The sequence below is a fragment of the Microtus ochrogaster genome, linkage group LG12 (assembly GCF_000317375.1).
Source record: "Microtus ochrogaster isolate Prairie Vole_2 linkage group LG12, MicOch1.0, whole genome shotgun sequence".
Classification (NCBI taxonomy): domain Eukaryota; kingdom Metazoa; phylum Chordata; class Mammalia; order Rodentia; family Cricetidae; genus Microtus; species Microtus ochrogaster.
Window position 1 is genome coordinate 3,974,942 of NC_022036.1, and position 23,199 is coordinate 3,998,140.

General features: G+C 44.8%; 1 protein-coding gene across 1 annotated transcript; it reads left to right on the top strand.

Annotated features, from left to right (window-relative positions):
- Window positions 1-11,788: 11,788 nt before the first annotated feature.
- Window positions 11,789-17,262, top strand: Nobox (NOBOX oogenesis homeobox). Its single transcript, XM_005363797.2, has 9 exons — window positions 11,789-11,825; window positions 13,252-13,576; window positions 13,685-13,764; window positions 14,089-14,195; window positions 14,501-14,607; window positions 14,847-14,932; window positions 15,161-15,392; window positions 15,686-15,981; window positions 16,952-17,262. Exons 1-9 carry the CDS (start codon window positions 11,789-11,791, stop codon window positions 17,260-17,262), a joined length of 1,581 nt encoding a protein of 526 aa, XP_005363854.1.
- Window positions 17,263-23,199: the final 5,937 nt, after the last annotated feature.

Here is a 23,199-nt window from a genome sequence, read left to right on the forward strand (position 1 = left end):
ATATATATATATATATATGTATATAAAAGATTTGTGCCACCACTACCTGACTGACAAATAAATTGAGTTCTGAGGAATATTAATTTTTCCAGATGGCGAATACGTTGAGGGACAATATTTCTATGTAGGGAGAAGACATGTAATTCAGTGAGATTCAAAAATGGATAGAGATGGTCATATTTAGTAAGCTAATTAAGGTTATTAAGAGTAGGGAATGAGAGAGGTTGGCGATATGGCTCATTGGTTAAGAAGATTGGCTGATCTTTCAGAGGATCCAAGTTCTATTTCCAGCACCCGTGTAGTAGCTCATAAAATTCCAGTTCCTAGGATTCTAATGCCCTCTTTTTAGCCTCTGTGGACACCATATGTGCACACAGTACACATTCATACATATAGGCAAAACACCCATGCACATAAAATAAAATACTTTTAAGAAATTTTAATTGGGGAATGTGAAATTGGGGGGTCAAGAGTTCTTCTGAGTTCGGCTTGTAAAGAACTGAGTTTATCAATATAGGAAGTTCTAACTTTATGCTTTAGACAGAGGAAAGCTAACTGTAATTCATACAGTAGTCTTCCAGACACTGGGGAAAATGATATCAGAAGTCCCCTATCATCTTAAATATTTATTTTTTAAAAATGTCAAATGATGACTTTTAGGCACTGAGTCATATTAATTAACAAGAAAATCATCCTCAAGATGGGAAAAATAAAGGAGGTGAGCTTCACAGTGTTCCCAAAATTTAATGTCTAAAAAAAATTTACAGATTCTAGGGAGGAGGTTGATATTGCTGAGTCTGGGCACATAGAATTTAGAATTCAAGATGATTTGACATCTGGATTTCATGGTATTATGCTAAAAAGGAATGTCTATATACAAAGAACTAATGGAGAGGTGGATGCGGAAAGATGCAGAGAGCATACCCACAAATTCTCAGCAGGGCAGGTCATGTCAGGCCTTCATTGTACATGGCATTCACACGTGCTTGTGTATATGTGTATATGTATGTATACTACACTGGCCAAGAAAAGAACCAATGGAAAAGAAAAGATAAAATGATAGGTGATTGCTGTGGGACAATGGTCTGTACCCTGTCACTTGTATTTTAAATAAACGCTGATTGGCCAGTAGCTACGCAGGAAGTATAGGTGGGGCAACCAGGCAGGAAGTAGAGTTAGGGCAATGAGAATTCTGGGAAGAGGAAAGTGTCAGTGTGCAGTCGTCATCCAGACACAGAGGAAGTAAGATGTGACTGCCTTGCCAAAGAAGGTACCAAGCCACATGGCTAACACAGACAAGAATTATTGGCTAATATAAGTTATAAGAGTTAATAAGAAGACTGAGATAATGGGCCAATCGGTTTATAATTAATGTAGACCTCTGTGTGATTCTTTGGGACTGAACAACTGTGGGACCTGGTGAGACAGAAAACTCAAATCAACAGGTGATGGTCTCCTGAAGCCAAAAATAATTTGGATTCCTACCAAACCAGAGAAGATATGCTGTATCATGCAGGACACCACATAGACTACTCATCAGGATGATTTCTCTATAATAGGTAAAAATTACCTCATACTTGCAGCATCTTTGGAGTCACCAAATTAAACTTAAAAATTAGCCTCAACACAATGAAAGCACTTTCCAGTAACAAAACACACACATGCAAATGAGCATGCACACACACACACACACACACACACACACATACACATACCACTATATTGAACAAAGCAATGTTCACAATGTCTAACATCTCATAAAGTCCTTCCAGGAAAACAAAGAAGCAGAGAACTTTGATTTACTATTAAGATGAAAATATATTGATTGAAGTACATCCAAAAGAAATCATATCATTAGAATCATAGTTTTACCATACAGAACACAAATTTCTGCAGATTAAAAACAGTGAATGAGATTACAAATAACTAGACACAACTAACTACAGATGCTGGAGAAGAAAAGATTAGAAAAGTTAAAATTTGTGAGATAGAAACTCTCCAAAATGAAACACATAGAGATAAAAGGCCTAAAATTCATACATGAAGCATCAGTGAGACCGTTTCAGAAGATTTACATACGTAAAATTGGAGTCCTTGAAAAAGAGGAAGAGGGTGAGGTGATGAAGAAAGAATAGCTGGCAACGTCTTCCAATTTGATGAGAATTATAAGGATACAAAGTCAGGGTACTGATACTCTCCAAGGGGTGAATAAAAAGGACCACAGTAAGACACACTGTAATCAAGCCACTTAAAACTAGTGGAAGGAGAAAAAAATCTGAAAGCAGATTACAGACAAAAAACACAAGGACAGGCCAAGAATGGTAAGAACACTAGATTTTTCTTCAGCAGCAGTGTAGGCAGAAGGCAAGAAACTGACATTTTGCAAGAAGACACGGGGCAAAGTGTCTGCTGAGGTACAGGTATGCTGACAGAGCAAAGCTGCGTGAATCCATCACAATCCTTTCACTAACAGTGAGAAAATTTTCCTTTTATGTGGAGGATGATGCTCTGTGGAAATCTGGGTCCACCTACAGGACTGTCAAGCACTGCAAACTCTAACTTTGTGAAGAGAAAATATAACGCTGGTACTTCTCATCCTGAAAACATTTTTAAGATAACTGACTACTGAGAGCCAACCTAATAACCATGTGCCGTGGAGGCTGTGGCCAATGAAGAGACTGTATTCAGCAGCAGGCTCAGAGGACCAGGGTTAGGATGCCTAGGTCTATCCTGCTGTGATGGAATGCTGCTGGGAGGCTCTTAGGTTTAATAAAGGCATCCGTCACTCAAAGGTAGGTTGGGAGAAGGTAAACAAATGCCCTGTAAATCCTAACAAGAGTGTACTTGATAAAGCAGAAAATGGGATTTCAATTACTCCAAATAAGCCATAAAAGGAGGATTACTGAATACTTCTAACATATCTGACTATGAATCAATAGAAACCGCAATTTGTGCCACAAATCTGATCATTCTTTCTCTCCACCAAGACGCCCATATTCTTATTCAGTCATGAATCCCTCCAGCAAGTAGATAACACTGTGATCCAGACACTATGGCAGACAGGTGACGCACATGGGTACGTGTTGGCGAAACAAAGCGCTAATGTTTAGAAAAACAAAACTTAAACTAGCATAAAATAGATAAATAAAAACATAAGGACATCTTGTGAAGTGTTCAAATATTGGGCAGCAGCTGTTACCTAGATAATCAAAGGAGTCCTTGCTGCAGGGTCGTAGTTAAACGAAGACATGAACTTGGACGAGCCCGCCAAGAGAACAAGCAGGTTTTAAGCTCAGGAAGCTTGTGTGCGAAGACCTCAAGACAAAATCTTTGAAGGTTTGAATACTTGAACATTAGCAACCAGAGATGAAGCAGCAGAGCTAAGCTGAGGGAGGCCAGACAGTATTGCAGGAAAGTGTTCCTGTCTTCCTCCCTAATTAAATGAAATGCAGAGGGAAATGACACATGCAGCCTAATCCAGAGCTCACCCTTCTTTCTCACGGGGCCATGAAAAATGGATTCTGGTCGGATGGAGGGAGAAGGAGAAGTTAGGCTCTTACCACTGTGTGTTCGTACACTGTAAACAAGAGGGGGGACAGAACCAAAAGGGACTCAGCTGGTTGGGAGACATAAAGGAGGGGGGAGTTGCAGATTTGGAGTGGGAAATCGGAAGTGTGAAAAACCTGAAAGTTTGAGAACTATGTTTGTTCAACAAATCAACAGAGAAGGTGCAGAACTGGCTGGGAAAATTAGCTCAATCCTGTCATTAGGAGGACATTGCCATGAGTTAGAGCTCCAGAGCAGCTTAGGCTACAGAGTGAATCTGTATCTCAAAAGTCCAAAAGTAAACTCGTGGTCAGTAGTTTAGTTATTGCCTAGCCCACTGCTGTCTTGAAGAAGTATCCCTAATAACCCCAACTAAACAAGCAAATAAACAAATTCTTCTAGGTCTTAGGGCTGTGCCTGTAGAAGGTCAGCTCAGAAATTTGAAATATGGGTCAGACTAGTTGCTGGCTCAGTGTCTTGCAATCCCAGCATTTATGAGGCTAAAGGCAGGGCAATCATGACTTCAAGGCCAACCTGGGATGCAACGTGAGACCCATTTTAAAAATAAAATGAAAACTCAAATAAATAAGCCAGAAATATGTATTTCCTATTCCTTTACTTCCAGATATGTCTCTTTATTCCTCCTGCATGCTCTCTTTTCCCGCGATAAGGCTTGCTCTGCATGGCCCTGTGAGTAAACTCCAGAGTGTCCAGAGAAGACCCCACCCAGGCTTGCACTATGTTAATAGTGGCACTTACAGCAGCTCAGCTGGAAAGACAGACAACCAGAAGCCTTTTGCAAAATGAAGACCGGGTCTAGCAGCCTATCCAGTTTTATTACTTCCTGCCAACAGACTGAAGGACAGGTTTGGCAGGCTGAATTATTTCCCAGGTAATCAATCTAGTCTGCTATTGTTTAACTCTCCTGCCTCACCGAATGCAAGCCTCTCATTTCACCATCATTCCTCCGATGCAAAGGAAGTTACTCCCCATGTCTAACCCACATTAATGATCATGTCCTTGATCAATATCAAGCAAAGTATGCATTTAAAGACACAGCCCGGGCACTGTCAATCGGAAAGATCTAGAAGAGTTAGCATAATACTAGCTGGCTAAAGGTTTGTCACTGAAAAAGGCCAAAGGAGCCTATTAGATATGACATGACTATAACCTTAGTTTCTCTCCCCCAATCCTGCAGGATACCTGGACCACAGGGTACTAGGAAGATATCAAACATAGGGGTGTAAAGGCTCATGTCTAGAGAATACCAGCCAGAACAAGGGGGGGTGGTCTTCGGGAGAAAGATGGCTCTTCCTATAGGCACTGAGGTCCCACAAAGCATGCCCTGCTGGGAACCACTAACCCTGTGCTGAAGGAGGAACAATGACTAACTCAGGGGCACTTCTTGCTCCTTCTCGATGATTGCCCCCTAACTACAAAGCATAAGGCCATGAGCCAAGTTCCTTGAGCCCTCTTTGCTGGTACATTCTGGCTCTACATCTGCCAGTCAGGCAGACTATACTGACAAATGAACAAATTCCTCATGGGCTCAAGAGTGAGACACAGGGTGGGCAAGGTCAATAACAACTGTGAGACTGGGCTTGGGAAGCCCATGGATTAAAAACAACAACAACAACAACAACAACAACAACAACAACAGAAGTTTGCTTGCAAATTTGTCTTTTTAAATAAAAAATGGAGAGATAGTTGAGTAGATAAGAGCAATGGCTGCTTTTGTAGAGGACCTATGTTCCACTCCCAGCACCTATATGGAGGATCCTCTCTCTAGAGGATCCAGCACTCTCTCTTGGCCTCCATGGGTTCTGCACACACATGGGGCTCAGACATACATGCAGACAAAACACTGATATACACTAACTACATGAATACGTAAATGAATCATTTTAAAGTAAAGGCATTTTAAAATGTAGACATTGCCCGGAGGTGGTGCCTTTAATCCCAGCACTTGGGAGACGGAGGCATGCTAGCTACACCCACAAAGTAACAAATAACAATCTCTGTGAGGCCAGCCTGGTCTACAGAACAAGTTCTAGGACAAGCTCCAACGCTACAGAAAAACCTTGTCTCAAAACAACAACAACAAAAAGGTAGACATTAAGTTAAAATATTTCTCCCCCTATTATTTGTAGAGCAGCCGTAGCATCCTGCTGCAGCTCTGTAGTCTCGGAACTCTGCAGCAATATACGACAGTGCATTTCACAGGGCTTTCCAAAGAGCAGCACCTGAAGCTACACAGAGACGGTAATTAGAACTGTGCCGAGCGCCAAAAGCTGCCAAAAGAGGAAGAAAGGAAATGCGCCAACTTGGTACCAACTAATAGTGTTGTTTCAACAGAAATAATGTATTTTCCATGTCGAACTGTTACGTATTTACCATTATCTTCCTACTCAAGTCCCACGGTAAGACACATTCTTTCTTCCACCCAAAACTGAATGAAAGGTAAACATCTCTGATTGGCTGTCTACAGCCCTGTTAAGGAAATTAGTATCATCCAAATCTCCATTTAGAAATGATTGTCCATGGGGCCAGTGAGATGGCTAGGCAGGCAGTGGTACTTACCACACAAGCCTGGCAACAGCAGTTTGTGCCTCAAACGCTGGTCACCATATGAGGGTAGAATTAACTCCATTCCGCTGTCCTTTTGTCTTCACAGAGCACCTGGCATGCTAGCTACACCCACAAAGTAACAAATAACAAATTGAGTCAGCAAGATGACTCAGTTGGAAGAGGCACTTGCCACCAAACCTGATGGCTTGAATTTAATCCCTGAGACCTACATGGTAGAAGGACAGGGCCAACTCCAGGTTCTCCTCTGAACTCCTCTGTGACTGAGCTGTGGCACTCCAAATCTGCACATGCATGGACACACACATGGGGGCGGGGCAGGGGAGCAATGTTTTAAAAATTAATAGATTATTTTAAAATTGGCAACAAATCTAGCAGTATTAGTACCTACAAAATACAGTATTTAATTTGATTTTATGAATTAAACTGACACAAGCCTTAAATATGTGAACTTATGGCCAGAAATGAGGATTGCTTTTTTTTCTACTTTTTATTCAGAGAAGGTTAGATTCACATGTGGTGGTCGGAAACAATAAAGAGATTCCATACACTTTTCGCCCAGCTTCCGGGGACACATTGTGCCCAGCTTCAATGAAATTTCACAAGAAGCCCACAGAACTGCCTTAGGTCTCACTAGTTCCTTCTGCATTCATGTGTGAATTTAGTTCTATGAAATTTTATTCCCTGTATAGACAGACCTGCTGAACGTCCATGGCAGTCAAGAGTCAAGACGGGCTCCATCATTGTGGACCTTTTTATAGCCATGGTCATTTTTCCTGTCCTGACTCCTGACATGTGGACATCGTTTGATCCAATGAAGCTATTATTCTGCCGTATGCAGATCAGTATACCAAGCACAGTGACTGATAGTCAGGTAAACAGTATAACCTACCACCTAGGAGTTCAAGAGGGAACCTGACAGACAGGGTTCCTATCTTTATTGGCCTCTGTGACTTTGGGAAAGTATCTAAGATCATAGCACAGTTTGTTCTTCAATAACATGGGACTAATAATAGAACTGTAAAAAAAAAAGAGTGAGTTAATTTTTTTTAAACATGGAAATATCTGACATATAACAAAGAGATAGATGTTATCATCTAAGAGCTCAATCCGGTGGAGGATGGGAAAAATTCTAATTAGGTCAGCCTGTGTTAAATAATGCTATGTAAATATAAACACAGAATAATTCAAGGGCGGTACAAAGGAGGAGCAGTAAAGTCTAGCTGAGTCAGGCTCTACGGAAAACAGAACATTTGTGCTGGGCTTTGAAGTATGAGTAAGACTTTGACTGAAATAGAAGGGAGGGAAAGATGTTCCCGGCTGATAACCGGCTTTTCTGTGTCCGGAGGCATGAGAGGGCATAGGCCATTCTTGAAGACTGAAAGGCAACAGCAAAGGCTTCTGGGAGACTAGAGGAACAGAGGGAGCCAAGTCCGGGGAAGGTTGAAACAAAGTTTTGGAGATGACTTGCACGTGTCGCTGGAATTGGCACCCCAGAAGCCTCGAGGAGAACAGAAAGGAGAAAGGTGCCTCCAAAATGGGCCGATAATAGGATATATGGAAAAGGATGTTCTAAATTAAAAATCCCAGACAGTGGAGGTCAGTTCCAAACACGAGCAGCTGCCTGCCACACCCAGTCCGTACTCTATCACAAGCTTCCATTCTGGAGTGTTCTAAGCAAATGGAGATTGACTGTGTGGATTCGCACACCCCGATCTGATCTGGCCCTGCCAGGGCAGTTCCGGCTTCACCCAGGTGTCCTCAATCGCCTTCACCAGCTGCTCAAACCTCCCTGGGCTGGCTCTCCAGAGGAAGCCTCTGCCTGGAGACTGGGTGCTTCCTCCTTTCTTTCTCCAGCACTGGCAGAGTCAGCTTTGGGTCACCTTGCTATGTGTCCCCTTCCGGCTCTGGAGTGGCGATCTCTGGGCCTGCCTCAGCCTGTCTCAGTTTTTCTGCTTCATTCCAGAGAGCCTCTTTTTGGCCTCCCGTGTTTGCTTTCTTCCTATCTGAGGCCTGTGGAAGTCTCCAGCTGTCTTCCACAACTTCCTCGAGCTTTTCTGGTCTCAGGTCTCCCAGTGACCTTGGGTGTGGCACAAAAACGACTGCTTTGAAAAATGCATTCTCCACAATCATTTGTGGTTCTCATTAGATAAAAAGAAAGGGCAAGGACAAAGAGAGCTTATTGCCCTTGCTCACCTAAGTTATAAGTTTAGCTCCACACAGACTGGGGGGCAGGGGAGATAATTTTCTGGAGACAGCTGACACATTTCGGTTTTTCTTTCATGGCTATATCCATGAGTAAAAGAAAAAGACATTGTAACAAATGAACCTTGCTTGGTGGATAGGAGTGATGGTTTATGGTTTGGCTCTGAAAACTAAGAAACCAAATAATAAAAACTTGCCTTCCCTCCAAACAGAGTTGAGTATGTCAAATAGTCAAAAATTATGAAGAGGGCATGTAATCAAGCAATACTTGAAAATAAATATTCTCAAGAACCCCAAAATGGGTGGTGGTGATACACACCTTTAATCCCAGCACTCGGGAGGCAGAGGCAGAAGGATCTCTGTAGGTTCAAGGCCAGCCTGGTCTACAGAGTGAGTCTCAGGACAAGCACCAAAGCTACACAGAGAAATCCTGTCTCAGAAAACCCCAGATACAACCCTTGGCATCTCCCAGGTAATAGGGACGTCCTTCTTGTCTGTGAAGGATATTAACTGCCCAGACATAATCCATCCACCACATGCTGTTCCATCAGAGGAAGGGTTTAATGGTCCATTTTGTCAACACTACACCTTCCCAACGAGCAGGTCACGTTGTACATCTGACACACAATCCACTTGTGGCCATCACGTACAAGTCATTCTTCACGTAAATAAGGAAAACACTAAACTGTCATTGAGAGGGAAAGAAGTCACAATAAAAGCCCAGTTGATCAAGAGAAAAGAAAGACGAAATGTTTCTAGTTTTATATCCCAACCCCAACGATCCAATTATATGTTTGGAAAAATAATAAACTTTTTAAATTCCCCAAGTCCCTACCCAAAACCTTTTACATAATTCGACCTTGTGTTGCTCACAGTAGGGCATGCAGCAACAGTGTTTTTCTTACCTTTGTCCTGCTAGGGAGCAGCCTGGGAGAAAAAAAGACAAAAACAGGAGCAAGGGCTCAGAAGGGTGAGAGATTAATCTATTTAAGAAATTATATCCTACTTCTCACTGCAAGGAGATGCCCTAGGCTAGGAAGAAGGCGCATTTCCTTCCCCCTTCCGGGCCACCATCCCCTACAGCCTCCACATTCCTTCCCTAGTAGTGTGTTTTTGTTTTGCTCTACAGTGCTGAGAAACATCCCCAGGGCCTTGTGTGGGGAGTCACACACACACCAGTTCTTTCCAGGGAAAGTTTTAATTGACTCTACTTTTCAAATGTCTAAGAGGGTCTCAAATTAGGAAGCATAGTAAATCCCTCGAGAGTCTTGTTAGAGTGCCATGTTTGGAGTCCCTCCTTAGACCTAGCAATACTGAATATTTCGGGGGTTAAACCTGTAGCACCTTTTATGCAGCACATTTGAAACAAATCCCTTAAGGAATCCTGGTTGATGGCCAGGTTCCAGAATAATTTTAAAAACACCAGATCTAAGTGCTCTGTTCACCCGGGTGTGGGGCACAGGGGGCCAGCCACTGGAAGGCCCTTACCCTAAGGCTTGCTTGCTACCTGGAATCTTAGGCAGGCCCTGACAGGGTAATTCACACAGCACAGTGGGCAGCACTTCTAGGAATGCTTCCTGGTCCAAGAGAGACTCTGTTGCACAGGGTTACCAAGTCTACCCCTACTCAATGGATACCGACCGTGTCGTGCTGGCACAACCCATTCCTGAACTCCTGTTTTAATCTGTTTCTCCCAAAATCCTTCTGTATGCAATCATCTCCCCACAGTTGCTGTCACAGCGTCATTGTCCTCTAAATGCCTACAGTGTTCCAGCTACAACCAGGTCACTACCAGTGTTTCCTATAGAGTCCCTTCACTGCTTCCACTCCTTGCTTGCCTGACCTAGAATGCTGCAGATTTTCTAGCATAGAAACAGGATATTGGGGCTGGAGAGATGGCTCAGTGCTTAAGAGCATTGCCTGCTCTTACAAAGGTTCTGAGTTCAATTCCCAGCAACCACATGGTGGCTCACAACCACCTGTAGTGAGGTCTGGTGCTCTCTTCTGGCCTGCAGACATACACACGGACAGAATATTGTATACATAATAAATAAATAAATAAATAAATAAATATTTTTTAAAAAAAGAAACAGGATATTATGTCAAAAATTCTCTCGGAAAAGGGGGTCAGTATTATTGGGGACATAGGAATTGAAGTTCTGAAGGGGCAGAGGCTTGAAGTTCTGATTATATTGCTATAAAGTTATTTAGTTTACATTTTAATCTTATTCAATTTTATTTGTGTGTGTGTGTGTGTGCTCACGTGCACCACCCAGGACTTATGGGGGTCAGGGGCCAACTCTCAGCAGTTGGTTCTCTCCTTCCTCCTGTCTCTGGGGACTGAACTCAGGTTATCAGGTTTGAGAAAACAGGGCTTTTTTCCACTGAACCATCTATCTTACTGGCCCTTAATTTACACTTTTATGTTTCAGAAGGAACTAAGAGTCCCACAGCCTCTCGGAGTCCACAGGTGTGTAGAGGCAGACTCTCACAAACGATTTTAAACCACAGGAAAATGTCCCTGTAGTTGATGGTTTAATACAGCGGGGAATCGCCAAGTGTCCAGAAGCTCTTAAATATTAAAATCAAATCACCTGAGCTCTTGGCAGGACGCCTCCCTCACCCAGCTCCAGCTCCAGCTCCCAGCAGCTGGTTCAATCTGGCCAGCACTGACATTCCTCGCCCCCTCCTACTCCCGTGGTAGAAGTAAGAAGCAGTAAGAATTTAAAATTTTTTAATTTTTTTTCTAAGAGAAATAAGAAGCCTTCCATGATCCAGGATTCCTTTCTTCCTTAGCTTAGAAAATTGATACTAAATGACCAAGACTAACAAGAAAACCTGGACTAGCTTCAACCTCATCTGTACTCGCAAAATTGGGTGGGGTTCAAGAGGTCATCTTCTCTAGGCCTAGGGTACTTTCAGCTTCTTTCCTGCCACTCGCCAACGATTCTGATTGCTAAGGATACTCAAATCAGTTCGGACTTTGGGCCACAAAAATCCTTGAAGTAGGCAGAAGATAGGGCGGCCTCATATTCGCAGACTCTCTTCATGAGTAGTTGCAGAAGTCTCCTTACACAAGGATCAGGAGGTAACCCCAATCATGTCCATTGACTGTATGCTGAGCCTGAGAACCGCACCTTCAAAGACACCCCAGTAGCAGGCCTGCAATCCTGCAGCCGCTCTGTTCTTGCCCCAACTCTAGGAAGGTGACAGGCATGTGATCCCGCTTGGGGCTGCATAGAAGGCAGCCAGGAAACTGCAGGATGGATCTCCTAGCCCCTCATCCCAACCCCAGGTGTGCTGTGCCTCGCCCTGGGGGAGGGATTGGGGGCGCAAGCTCCTGCTGCGCGCGCCCTGGCCTGTGCAGACTCCACACACCTGGCCACCCCACGGACTTCATTAAGGCTGCGCCTGTGGTACCAGGGCGGGCTGAGAGGTGGAAGTCTGTGTCATGGAGCCCACGGAGAAGCTCTGCAGGAAAACAAGGGGTAAGCACGCATCAGGATCGACCTTGGTGAGGGTTTACTGAGCCCGTGAGGTCTACTGGCCACTCAGTCAGCCTTAAGAGGCTGCTTAGGTCTATGGGTGATAGTGGGAAAGGGAGGTGACCTCACCACATCCTTTTTAGGTCTCCAACATTGCTATAATCTAGGTTCGGAGACTCTTCACCTCTCTCAGTACAGTCCCTTAATCCAACAAGGTCCAAGTTTGTTGAGCGTCCACTTTGCACCATGTTTCTTACTGTGCTACACGCCCTCCTAAACTGTTACTTGTCTGAGTGTCCCTTGGTCCACCCTGATCCCCTCACCCCCTGGCTGCACCCCTTCTCCACCTCTCTGAAGTGGTTCCACGGTATATCGAGAATCCCTTGGAAGAAGCTTCAGAGTCGGGGCTTGCCCCCAAGAGCTTTATGTATTGTTAGAAAGTGTTTTGTTAGCGGCAACATCAAAGGCTTTTTAGTTAGCCTTCCTTTAAACATTTTCTGTTTCATTGGAGATGACAGAAACTCCCTGAAGTAAATTGTATTTTGTCAGGAGTATACACAGAAAAGAAGAGGATTGTTTGGGATCCCGGGAAAAGTTCCAGGTGGTGGCTAAGGGCAACCTGTGCCCCTGTACCCCAGCCCTGTGTGATCTTGGGTGGATTATTCCTCAGGCTCCCATTTCATCACCTGGTGGGAAAATGCCTGCCTTGTGGGGATCCAGTGGGTACAGCGGGCGCATATTAAGTGGGCTCAGAGTTGGGGGGTGAGTTTTACGATGGTGTGAAGGGGGTTTTCCTTCCGGATGGGTGCTTTTCCTCACCTGTAAAAGACTTGAACTGGGTGGAAGAGTGGGGGCAGCCTAGCTTGGGGGCGCGGGGTGGAGGGCGCTAGTCTGAGGAAAGCCAGAATAATAGGTCTGGTTTTCTCATCCTACTCACCCCTCCCCTAACAGTCGTTTATTAGAAAGATCCGAACCGGTACCTGTCCCCTGAACGTGCACCTCTGATGTCTGGGAAAAACTAAGATGTCTACCCAGCTTTCCACTGTTCTCACATTAAGACCCCATCAGGGTTGCCATGGTTGTTTAAATTTTCCAAAACAGTTGGAGCAGCTAATCTGGTGGTTCTCAATCTGTAACCTCCTTGGGGGACTGAAAGACCCTTCCACAGGGGTCCCAGTCACATGAGACCAATTGGAAAACACAGGTGTTCACATTATGGTTCATGTCGGGAGCAGAGTTACAGTTATGAAGTAGCAAAGAATTTTTATGGTTGGGGTTACAGCTGCAGCATCTAATCCATCCTCTGTGCCTCCTTCCAGCCTCATTTGGAAAACAGGAAAATGAAAGCTTAGGTTCTCACAGCAGATTGATCAGCTGTAGGGAGAAAGGGGCTCTGGCACCTAACACCAGTGGTTGCTGCTCTCCACAGGTCAGGATGCTGGAGGCAAGCCCAAGATTGCTGGGCTGGAGTCGGAGGGACCATTGAAGGGTTCTGCCCCACCTCCTGAAGATGACCAAGGCAAGCAGTCCTCATCCTCCAGGGCTGGCATTGGAAAGAGACCACCGTCGGAGACCTCTGGGGAATTAATGAGGGATGGCAGCTGCAGAGGGTGCCACGAAAAAGACCCAGCACCAGTTGCATGTAGTCCCCAGCCCCGGGAAGACATTTCTTCTCCCCTAGAGAAAGAGGTAAAGAAAGTGAAGCCATCCATCTCTGCAGTCCCTGGTAAGCTCAGGAAGCCTAACACCACGGGGTTAGCATGAACGTTATCTTCAAGATGTCACTCAATGTATGCTACACACAAAACTATGCTTTCTGAACCAGGCCTAGCCCCCAGTGTCCTCAGTACATTGGCCAAGAGGAGCCAACAGGAGAACCTGAAGGAATCCCTAGAAGTGACCTTTCAATTTCGGAAAAAGACTCGAACCCTGTACCGCTCAGGTTAGTCCAGAAAGGTAGAAGAAACTGTAGCTCTGTGCAAAGTGTGGCCCCAGGAGATGCTGGGGTAAGGTTAGTTACTTTGTTGCATGTTTCTCTTTGTTCATGGCAGCACCGACATCTCTGACCCCAGAAGGGAAGACCAGGCAAGCTGTCTTGTGTTGTTAGACCTGGAGAGAGGAGTCAGAATGCATATATCACACTATGCATGCTGAGAGGCATGGCTCTTGCTTTGGCACCCATGGGCGTACCTGCTATGGATGCCCAGTGGGCACCTCCTTTTCTTCTCTCCTGCTGTGGTATCTAGCCTCCCCCGTTTTTCTGCAGACCAGCTGGAGGAGCTAGAACGGATATTCCAGGAAGACCACTATCCAGACGGTGACAAGCGTCGAGAGATTGCCCACATGGTGGGGGTCACCCCTCAACGCATCATGGTAAAGGGGGCTGTTGGTCAGTGGGGTGAAATGGTAGCTGCTGGTCAGAGCTATCGGGGGGGGGCATGTGTTCGGTCTCAGCTGTGATAGAGACAGAAGTTAGTCTCAGATGCAGGGGTGTCCCAACTGATCCATGGGCCACAGCTTTAATTAATTAAATGAGGAAGAAGGATACCACAGAGATCATTTTATATTTCTAAGCTAAGAGGTAGCTGAAACCAAGTAAAGTCTCCTCCGCAGTGACACCCAAGACACACGTCTCTGCCAGCATTCTCAAGTTTCAGGTGCCCTTCCTCTGTCCATAGGTGTGGTTTCAGAACCGTAGGGCAAAATGGCGAAAAACAGAGAAACTGAGTGAGAAGGAAACCAAAGACGGTTCTGTAGCCCCCAGTGCTGACAGCAGTCAACGCGGGTGAGAATAGCTCCTGGGTTGTTCACACCAAGCAGAAGTGGGGTGCACATAAAAGTTCTGGGGGTCTTGTTGGTAGCTGGGTGTGAGTGCTCGGGGTTACTGACTAATCCTTCAAGGAATTTGAGCTGGGCTGGAGTCAAGGAGTTGCTGGTGCCTTTGAGTGGCCCTTCCCTTGCACCAAATCTGAGTTCTAAATCCAGTGGCCATAGAAGCTACAGTCTTGTCCATTCTGCCTCCAGGTCTGCTCCTGAGCTCCTAGCTCCTATGCCAACAGATCTAGAACCTGGCCCCATTCCTCCAGAGCACATTTTGGATGCCTTACCAGGTCAGTTACCACTTTCAGAAAGTTTCCCTGGGTGGGGGAAGATGAAGGCTAAGAAGACAGTTGGAACAGAAAGTCCCTGCTCCATAGTGGTAGCCGTGGGGACAGCTCTCCAGGGTCCTGTGCCCGGGTTCCCTGGGTGTTGCACTGCCTGCCATTCAGCAGGATCCTAGATGCCTCTCTATCCCCACCTTCTTATGCTAAAAGGTCCTGTTTGCCATACTTTCCTAGAGCCCCCCATGCTGCTGGCTTCTGACCAGACTCAGACCCCCTCTCAGCGCAATGAGGGTGCTCAGAGGATGGCAATGACCCCACCACTCTTCAGCCCCCCACCTCTTCGAAGGACCAACCTTCCTCCTTCCCTTAGTCCTATCCACGTTTCTCAAGTGATGCCTCCACTGAGGGACATTCCTGGAAGTAACGGCATACAAAAGGACAGGCCCTGTGGGTCCTGGGGTACCAGGTACGGGATAGCGGGGAGAGGGGAGGCTGAGAGGGCTTACGTGTTGCGGAGTTAAAAGATGTGTTGAGTTTTCGGTAAGAAAGATCTAATTCTTTATAGCAACAGAAGAGAAAGAATGAGAAGCAGTGAGCAGGGGGTTTGTGGTGGGAGGAGGAGATGAGGCACAGGCGACAATCCAGGATTTGATGTTGTCACAGAGATGGAGAAAGGGGAGGGGTTAAGAGGGAATGGTCTTTTTACTGGGAATGAGGTCACTGTTGCACCTCACTAAATACTCCCCTGTCCCCCTACAGCGTCACCTCCCCACCCACCTGCTCAAATTTGGAAGACCTGGGGCCTCAGGATTATCAAGCAAGCAGCCAGCTGGGTTCATTCCAGTTCTCTCAGGCTCCGCAGAGCCCTCTCTTCCCACCCTTTCAGCCCCACTTTCCTTATCTGCCCCCCTTCCCTCTGCCCATTCCAAGCTTTCTACCACCAGAAGACTCTCTTTTCTCACTTCCATTTGGCCTCAGTGGGGACACATCGCAGGATTATTGCCCAGGGCCGCCACCAGGTCAGATCTTGCTACAGCCACCTACTGGAAATATGGGTGAGTTGTGACTGGAAAGGAAGATTCCCCACTTTTGTCTGAAGTTGAGAAAGACACAATGCCTCCTTAATCTAGAAGGCAGAATGAGGCAGATCATGGGTAGTGAGCAAACCTCTGGCCCCTGCTTGTAGCGACTGAAAAACTTCTGTTGCTGAAGGATTTGGTGACTATTAGAAATAATGAACAAAAGGACCTGGTACAAAAATGGCAGCAGCCATTATGCCAAACTCCCTAGACTTCTAAAACTCCCAAAGCCCTCCCTCATGAATGAAAGAGATGTCTGGTGGTTCTAGATCTCCTTGGTGCCTATAAGGGCCAGCTATTGGCCTTGACCTATGGTCTACTAAATCCCAGAGCCTGGAGTTGAGCCCGTCTGTTCCTAGGGGAGAGGCTTGTGTTAATGGTTCACCCAGGCTGCACTAGGACCTAAATCTTGGGCCTGAAGGAGAAAGAGACTCACACAATTTGTTTTCAATGTTTTTTTTTTTTTTATCATGGGGAACATGTTTATTTTGAAATTATTTTAGTTTAGAAACACAAAATCTCTTGGGGAGGGGAAAAAGAAAGAAAAACACAAAGTATACAGGCAACTTTTCACTTCATAAGCTTCTCACACCCTCTTTTGCTCCTAGTTCCCGCGAAGAGAAAGCACTCAGCCACCCACAATAACGCTATTAATAGGGATATGGATTCTTTTCACAAAGAAGCCGATGAATCCCATGATAGCAAATCCTATGGCTGTGGCCATGGCAATCTTCTGGAATTCTTTTCTGTCGGGCATGGTGCATCTTTTAACCAGCTGAATTGAGTCCTTCACTAACTGCTGACTTGGCTAACACACTGCATTACCTGACCCATGACTGATTGAGGGATGGCAGCTTGAGGAGGCAAAGACACGTAGCTTAGGAGAGAACCGGTTTTCGATGTTTTTAGTCATGTCCAATAATTCCCATATTCTTTGACTCCACAGGTCCAGGGCCCTGGAGTGGCCACTGTTTGCCAGAACCTCCCTTCCCTGGTCCACTCTGCACACAGACTCTGGGGCCCCCTATGGGGGCAGAGGGCTACTTTCCAGACCTGCTTCCAGCTCCGTGTGCTCAGCCTATAAGCAAAAATCTTCCATTAGAACTCAATGGGCTTGCTGAAGGCACTAGACCAGAGACAGGGTCCTCACTGAATAAAACGCCAGAACAGCAGACAGCCTCTTCCCTTGAGCAGCCCACAGGAGAGGAAGTGAGGGACAAGATTAAGAACAGCCATGGCCCTGGGACTAAAGAGTGAAGAGAAGGTCCTTGTCGGGGAACTGTGGAGAAGAACAGGATTGAGGCGCTCGTGCAAAGAGCAGGACCGAACATTCGGAAAGGCCATGGACTGGCCTAGTATGGGAGCCCAAGGTCTTCCTACCCTAGGTTTTATAAAGGAAGAGAGCTGACATCATTTTTTTTTTCTCCTTTAACACTTAGAAGTTCTGAAGAGAATTGGGCCATGCTACTTGTAAATGTTACATCACTTTCTGTGACTTTAGTTCCTTCCTAGACATTGAGGTGGTGTCCAGTGTATGCAATAAAATAGTAACTATTGGGTGTTTTTCTGTGAATGAAGAGCTGTGCTTCTGTGTTGGGAACAGTGAGCCCCCAGACCCTGTTTCTTGTAAACAACTTGTTTTCCCCTGAGCTGAGTGCCTACAGCTGCTCTGAGCAAGAGACCTTCAGGAGTTCCTAATGGCAGGAGAGTGGTTTCTGGTGGGTTCGGCTGGGGCATGGCTATCTCTATATAATCTGCCCCTGAACACAATAAAGGGGGCATTCTTGGGGCATTCTGGCATCAATGATGACCTGTGTCTCTCTCTGTGAGTCTTTGTGTGTTTCAATCTCTAGCTCCTTGCCCAGTTCACAAACTGTATGGTGGAGCATAGAGTGCAGACAGGCGCCGGGTGTTTCTTAGATGTAACCTTCAAAGGAGTTCCCCACTGTGTATCATTGTCCGGAGTCGGGCATTTTTATGGGTCTATTTCTTCACTAAAGAGGGATTTAGGCACCTTATGATTTTTCCTTTAGTTCTGCTGCTAAAATAGTCTATTCCCAAACCCCAAACTGAAAGCGAGTCTGGGCTCCTCAAATTTGGGCCTTGCAGGATCACTGGAGAAATGTGAGTGCATGGAAGCTATTGGATGTGGGCATGAAGCTGTATAACTCTTGTTACTGTGAATCCTAACTTACTTCCCCCAAAATTATTTTCTGATGAAGGGTAGGGATAATAGGAATAAAGAATGAGGTGTGGAGGATACCGGAAATAGTATAGCAAGAAAGCGGTTTTTCCCTGGCTAAGGTGATGTCATAGTATGTCTTATTTTAGATAGCACTGACCTCACCGGGTTGGGACGAAGGTTCCAAGGGTCTTTCTGTCTTCTACACCATAGCTGGGAAAGGAACCAAAAGAATGTGACTAGGTGCCTGGAAAGAAAATATATGCTAATAACTACAGGTTCTTACTCAGCCACAGTCTGAAGTTGTGCAGGTCTGTTTGTTTATGGCTACTCTTTGTGACTGCGAGTTAATCTAGGCAGCTATGGTAATGGTTTGGGGTATGGGAAGAAGAGGAAAACAGGAGGTTGACAAAAGAAAAATCTCAATGACTAGACAAGGGGTCAAGAGCTCAGGAGGGAACAGACAGAGCATAAGAACATGCCTGTGTTTGCTTGCCTGTCCTCCAGTCATTGCAGACAAACTTCAGACCTGCATAAGGGCTAAGTACTACTTTTCTCAGATGGACAAACTGGAGCAATGACCGATTCCACAACAAAGGAAGAAATAGTAGTTAGACTGGTTCTGTGTATGAGTGTTTGCGTTAATACAATGGTAAGATGGTGGGTGTACAGTTTGCATGAGAGAGTAAAAGATACTAAAGATGCAAGAGAGATGAATCCAAATGAAAGGAGGGTAGAGACAGTAGGAGATAAGAACACATGGACTGGGTGAGAGATTTCGTTCTGTGATTATTCTCTCCTATCCTCAAATTCCATTAAAGAAGAAAAGTAAAGTCCAGATACAGAAACGGTAAGGTGAAGGGACCCGAAGGTCCAAGGTAAAAAAGACTAGACCTTGAGACCCAGAGAAAATAGTTGGGAGGAGCCAAGAGATTCCAGGTGAAAAGAAGCTCAAACTGAAAATAGGCACCCAGAGAAAACTGGGGGTTCATGGCTTCAAAGGGGGGAAATGGAGAGCAGAGTTCAGAAGATCAGTATTCTCACACAGGAGGAGGCTTCAAGGACTGAAAGATGAGTTAGGGAGATAGGTGCAGTTTCGTCCCTCAGGGTGCAGAAAGCCACCAGGGGAATGCTCATGATGGGGAGAAATGAACACGAAGGGCAGTTGGATGTGCGTAGCTGGAAAGTGTAGAGAGTACAAAGAACACGCGGGAACCACATTTGTGAGCAGAAGAGGGACATGTAAGAAGAGAGGGGAGGGAGATAAGGACCTTGGGGAGAACTCAGGGAGGGTAGGTGAGCGGGCATCAGGACAGTGAAGGCAAGAGTGTACCATGGAACAGCAGGGAGAGGTAACAGGGAGAAGGAGGCTGGGTTGTAAGGAGCATCGTGAGATCTGTGTTCATATGGAGACGGATGGTCACCATCAAGGCTACAGTGCGGCAGGTGGATCTAATAACAGGAAAGGATTGCTATGGCTATAGCAGACGGGAGGGTGCACCCTGGCAGTAGGAAGGGTATTTCTAATGTGTAGGGATAAGTCCCGCCCCTTAGGGGGCGTGTTCGCCTCTGGCTAATGTTTGCATATAAATTTGGCGAGCGTGCTCCCAGCCGCTGCTTCTGCTTTCCTGGTCTCGGCGGGAATGGTGGTTCTGTAAGTCTCTCTGTATATAATTTTACAATCTGTCTGCATTCGTTTATGCCGTTACACTAATGGGAAACCACGGTGCAGGTGACTTGAATGATATTCAGAGAATTCAAGGAGTGTTAAGGTCAAAACTATTGTCACAGGACTTAAGTGATGGGAAGGGGAGACATGGAAGAAAGAATTTGCCTACATGAATGACAGATCTATAAGAGTCTAGGAAGGGAAACATCAGTGATCATATTAAGAGTGTATTATTCTCAGCACTGAAAGGCAGCTGGATTAAAATGGCCAATTCTCAGAAAGCTTTTAGGGAGCACATAACGGAGTTCAGTCTTGTATCCCCTTTTCCACGTCTTTTCAGCTATGAATCAACCTCCCTGTAAGTTAAAGCTATATTTAGCATCCAACTCTTGTAGCCTACATTTCCTAAATTAGGATTTGCTTTGATTATTGAATAAATTTTTTTTCACAGAAAAACACTCTCACAATGGACTGTTTACATATTCACCAAAATAGTTCTTGGTTCCATGGCTGTAAGAACCACCAGAGACCACTATTTAGATGTGGAAAAGAACTATCTTTGGTACACAGTCACCTTCTCCATTGATCTTTGAGGCAGCCCTTCAAATTCACAGCTTTAGATTCAATCATATGCAATCCAAAACTATTTGGAAGAAAATAGAATCTGTACTGAGCATGTGTAGATAGTTTCCTTGTCATTTAGCATAACTATTTGCATTGTTTGGGGTATTATAATCAAGACATGAGTCGAAGTATATGAGAAAATATGTATAGATTGTGTGCACACTGACATTGCAACCGAGGGACTTGAACATCTACCTATTTTTGCATCCCAGGGAATCCTAGAATTAATCTTACATGAATATGAACATGTATGGGAATTTACAAACCAAGTTGGAAAATGCAGCCTAGTGTTGTAATTATCAATTCTTTGCCACTCAAGGGTCATAGCACCAGCAGTGCCCTTACCTTAGGTATTCAAATGTATAGCCTGTAATATGGATGTCTCTTATTATGGGCACAAGGAAGTCTTTTAAAGGAGACATTTCACAAATCCTTTTGATTTACACTTGGTTTCATAAGGCCCAGGAAATGCGCAACCTTGAAACAGATAAGTGAGAAAAAGACTTTTTGTTCTCATCAGGTATCACCTATTCAGTTGTTGTCAAAACTCAAACTTGGGGGCTGGCTCAGTGGTTAAGAGCTTTGGCTGCTCTTCCAGAGGTTCTGAGTTCAATTCCCAGCAACCACATGGTGGCTCACAACCATCTGTAATGAGATCTGACGCCCTCTTCTGGTGTGTGGGCATACATGCAGGCAGAATGTTGTATACATAAGAAATAAATCTTAAAAAACTCCTCAAACTTGGTAGAGATATAGTCTAGTTAGTACTCTGTGTTTTTCTACAGCTTGGGATTGGTTTGGACTCCTTTCAGTGATTGGTAGCACCCCGTATATGGCAAATGTGTGTGTGTGTGTGTGTGTGTGTGTGTGTGCACATGTGTGTGAGTGTGCACCTGTGTGATTGTGTGCATATGTGAGTGTACGTACAAGCATGTGGGTGAAGTGTGTATGCTCCCACCCCCACACATACAAATTTTCAAAACTGAAACTCAGTGAACTTCAAGATGTAGCCTAATATGCAACTCTTAGACCACATGTTAGACAATATAAACATACTTTTACTAAAAGTAGACATAAGTATTGAAAGATAAAAAATGAAAGGTGGCCTGAAGACAGGAAATGGGTGTTCTTTAGAAGCCTAGAAACTAGAAATTAAAGAAACTTCCTAGGCTGTTAAGCCTGAACTACTGACACACCAGAAGCACTTGTACCCCATCATCTCTATGACAACAGCCTGGGTCTTTGTCGGTGCTAGTTCACCAAACTCTTGAACAAATTGCCTCTCAAGTTCTTGATTCTGGGAGGAAACCAAATCTAGCTTCCCAGAATAGAGCGGAGTTTAGTTCTCCTGAGGCAGAACAAAGAATAAACTAAAGCTGGGACCACTGGGGATGGTGTGCAATCCCTGACAGCCCCTCATTCTTCAGGCATACCAGAACTGCTTTGCTTAGCCTTCACACAGCTTGGGCTCCAGGTTCCTTGTTTCTGATCAGGTGAATGTGATTTTCTATTGTTCCTCAGGAATGAGGGCAATTTCAGGTCTGGACCTTACCTCACCAAAAGCTGTCTGTGTTGCTTACTGCAGACTGTCATCTCCATCTAATAGGATCTCTGCTAACGGGGTCTCTAGTAAAGAACATTAGTGAGGTGTTTTGTCGGTCCCTGCAGCATGGCCATGTTCTTACCAATTACAGCCTCCAGGACATTTTAGTAAAAGATGTTTTGAGGCTAATTCACTCCCAATTTGTACTTGGAGAAATAGCATCTCATCTCAGATCTAAATATGCTAAGATTTGTGTCACCTGTTCAGCTTCATTTGGTTAGTTATAGCTCTTCGTGATCTTAAGATGTTTTGAAATCCTTGTGGGATACTACCCATCTTAGAATTTCTTGTTCTATTTGAATTTTTTCTAATTTTTTTCTAATTGAAAGTGTTTTTTTGATATTTTATATTTCAACCATTGCTAAACTAATAAGCAGGACAATAAGGGTGTGTTAGACAGTCTGTCTTCACCTGGAAAAAAATCTATTACTGGCACTTTGTGTTAAACTAGCCATGAATCTTCATCTGTACTATCATCCAAAGCCATCTTTTGTTAGCTTTTCCAAAATATTATGTTCAGAGAACCTGCTTTTATGACCCAATAGAATCAACATATTTTCTGTAATGCAACCAGATGTCAACCTAATGACATAACAAATGCTTTGCAGTTCAGGGACACCCACTATCTTTTATGCCTGTAAGAACAGTGTGGTGATTTGAATGAGAATGGGCTCCATAGGTTCACATATTTGAAGGTTTGGTCCCCATTGGTGAACTGTTTGGGAAGGATTAGGAGTTGTGGCCGTTTTGGCAGAGGTGTATCACCAGGGTGGGATGTCAGGTTACAAAAGTACCCGTCACTCCCAGTTAGCTCTCTGTTTCATGCTTGTGGATCAAGATGTGAGCTCTCAGCTCTAGCACCATGCCTGCTGCCATGCTTCCACTACGATGGTCATGGACTCACCTTCTGAAACTGTTAGCCCCAAATAAAGGCTTTCTTTTACAAATTTCCTTGATTATGAGGTCTTATCACAGCAATAAAAAAGAAGACATATTATTTTAATCAGTGTTTCATTAAGACATTTTGAAACACAGTGTCACTTATTTTTAACCCCTCTTCTCTCCCATTTCCTTGAGCCCCCTTGTGCCCCCATAACCTCCTTTTCTTTTTCTTGG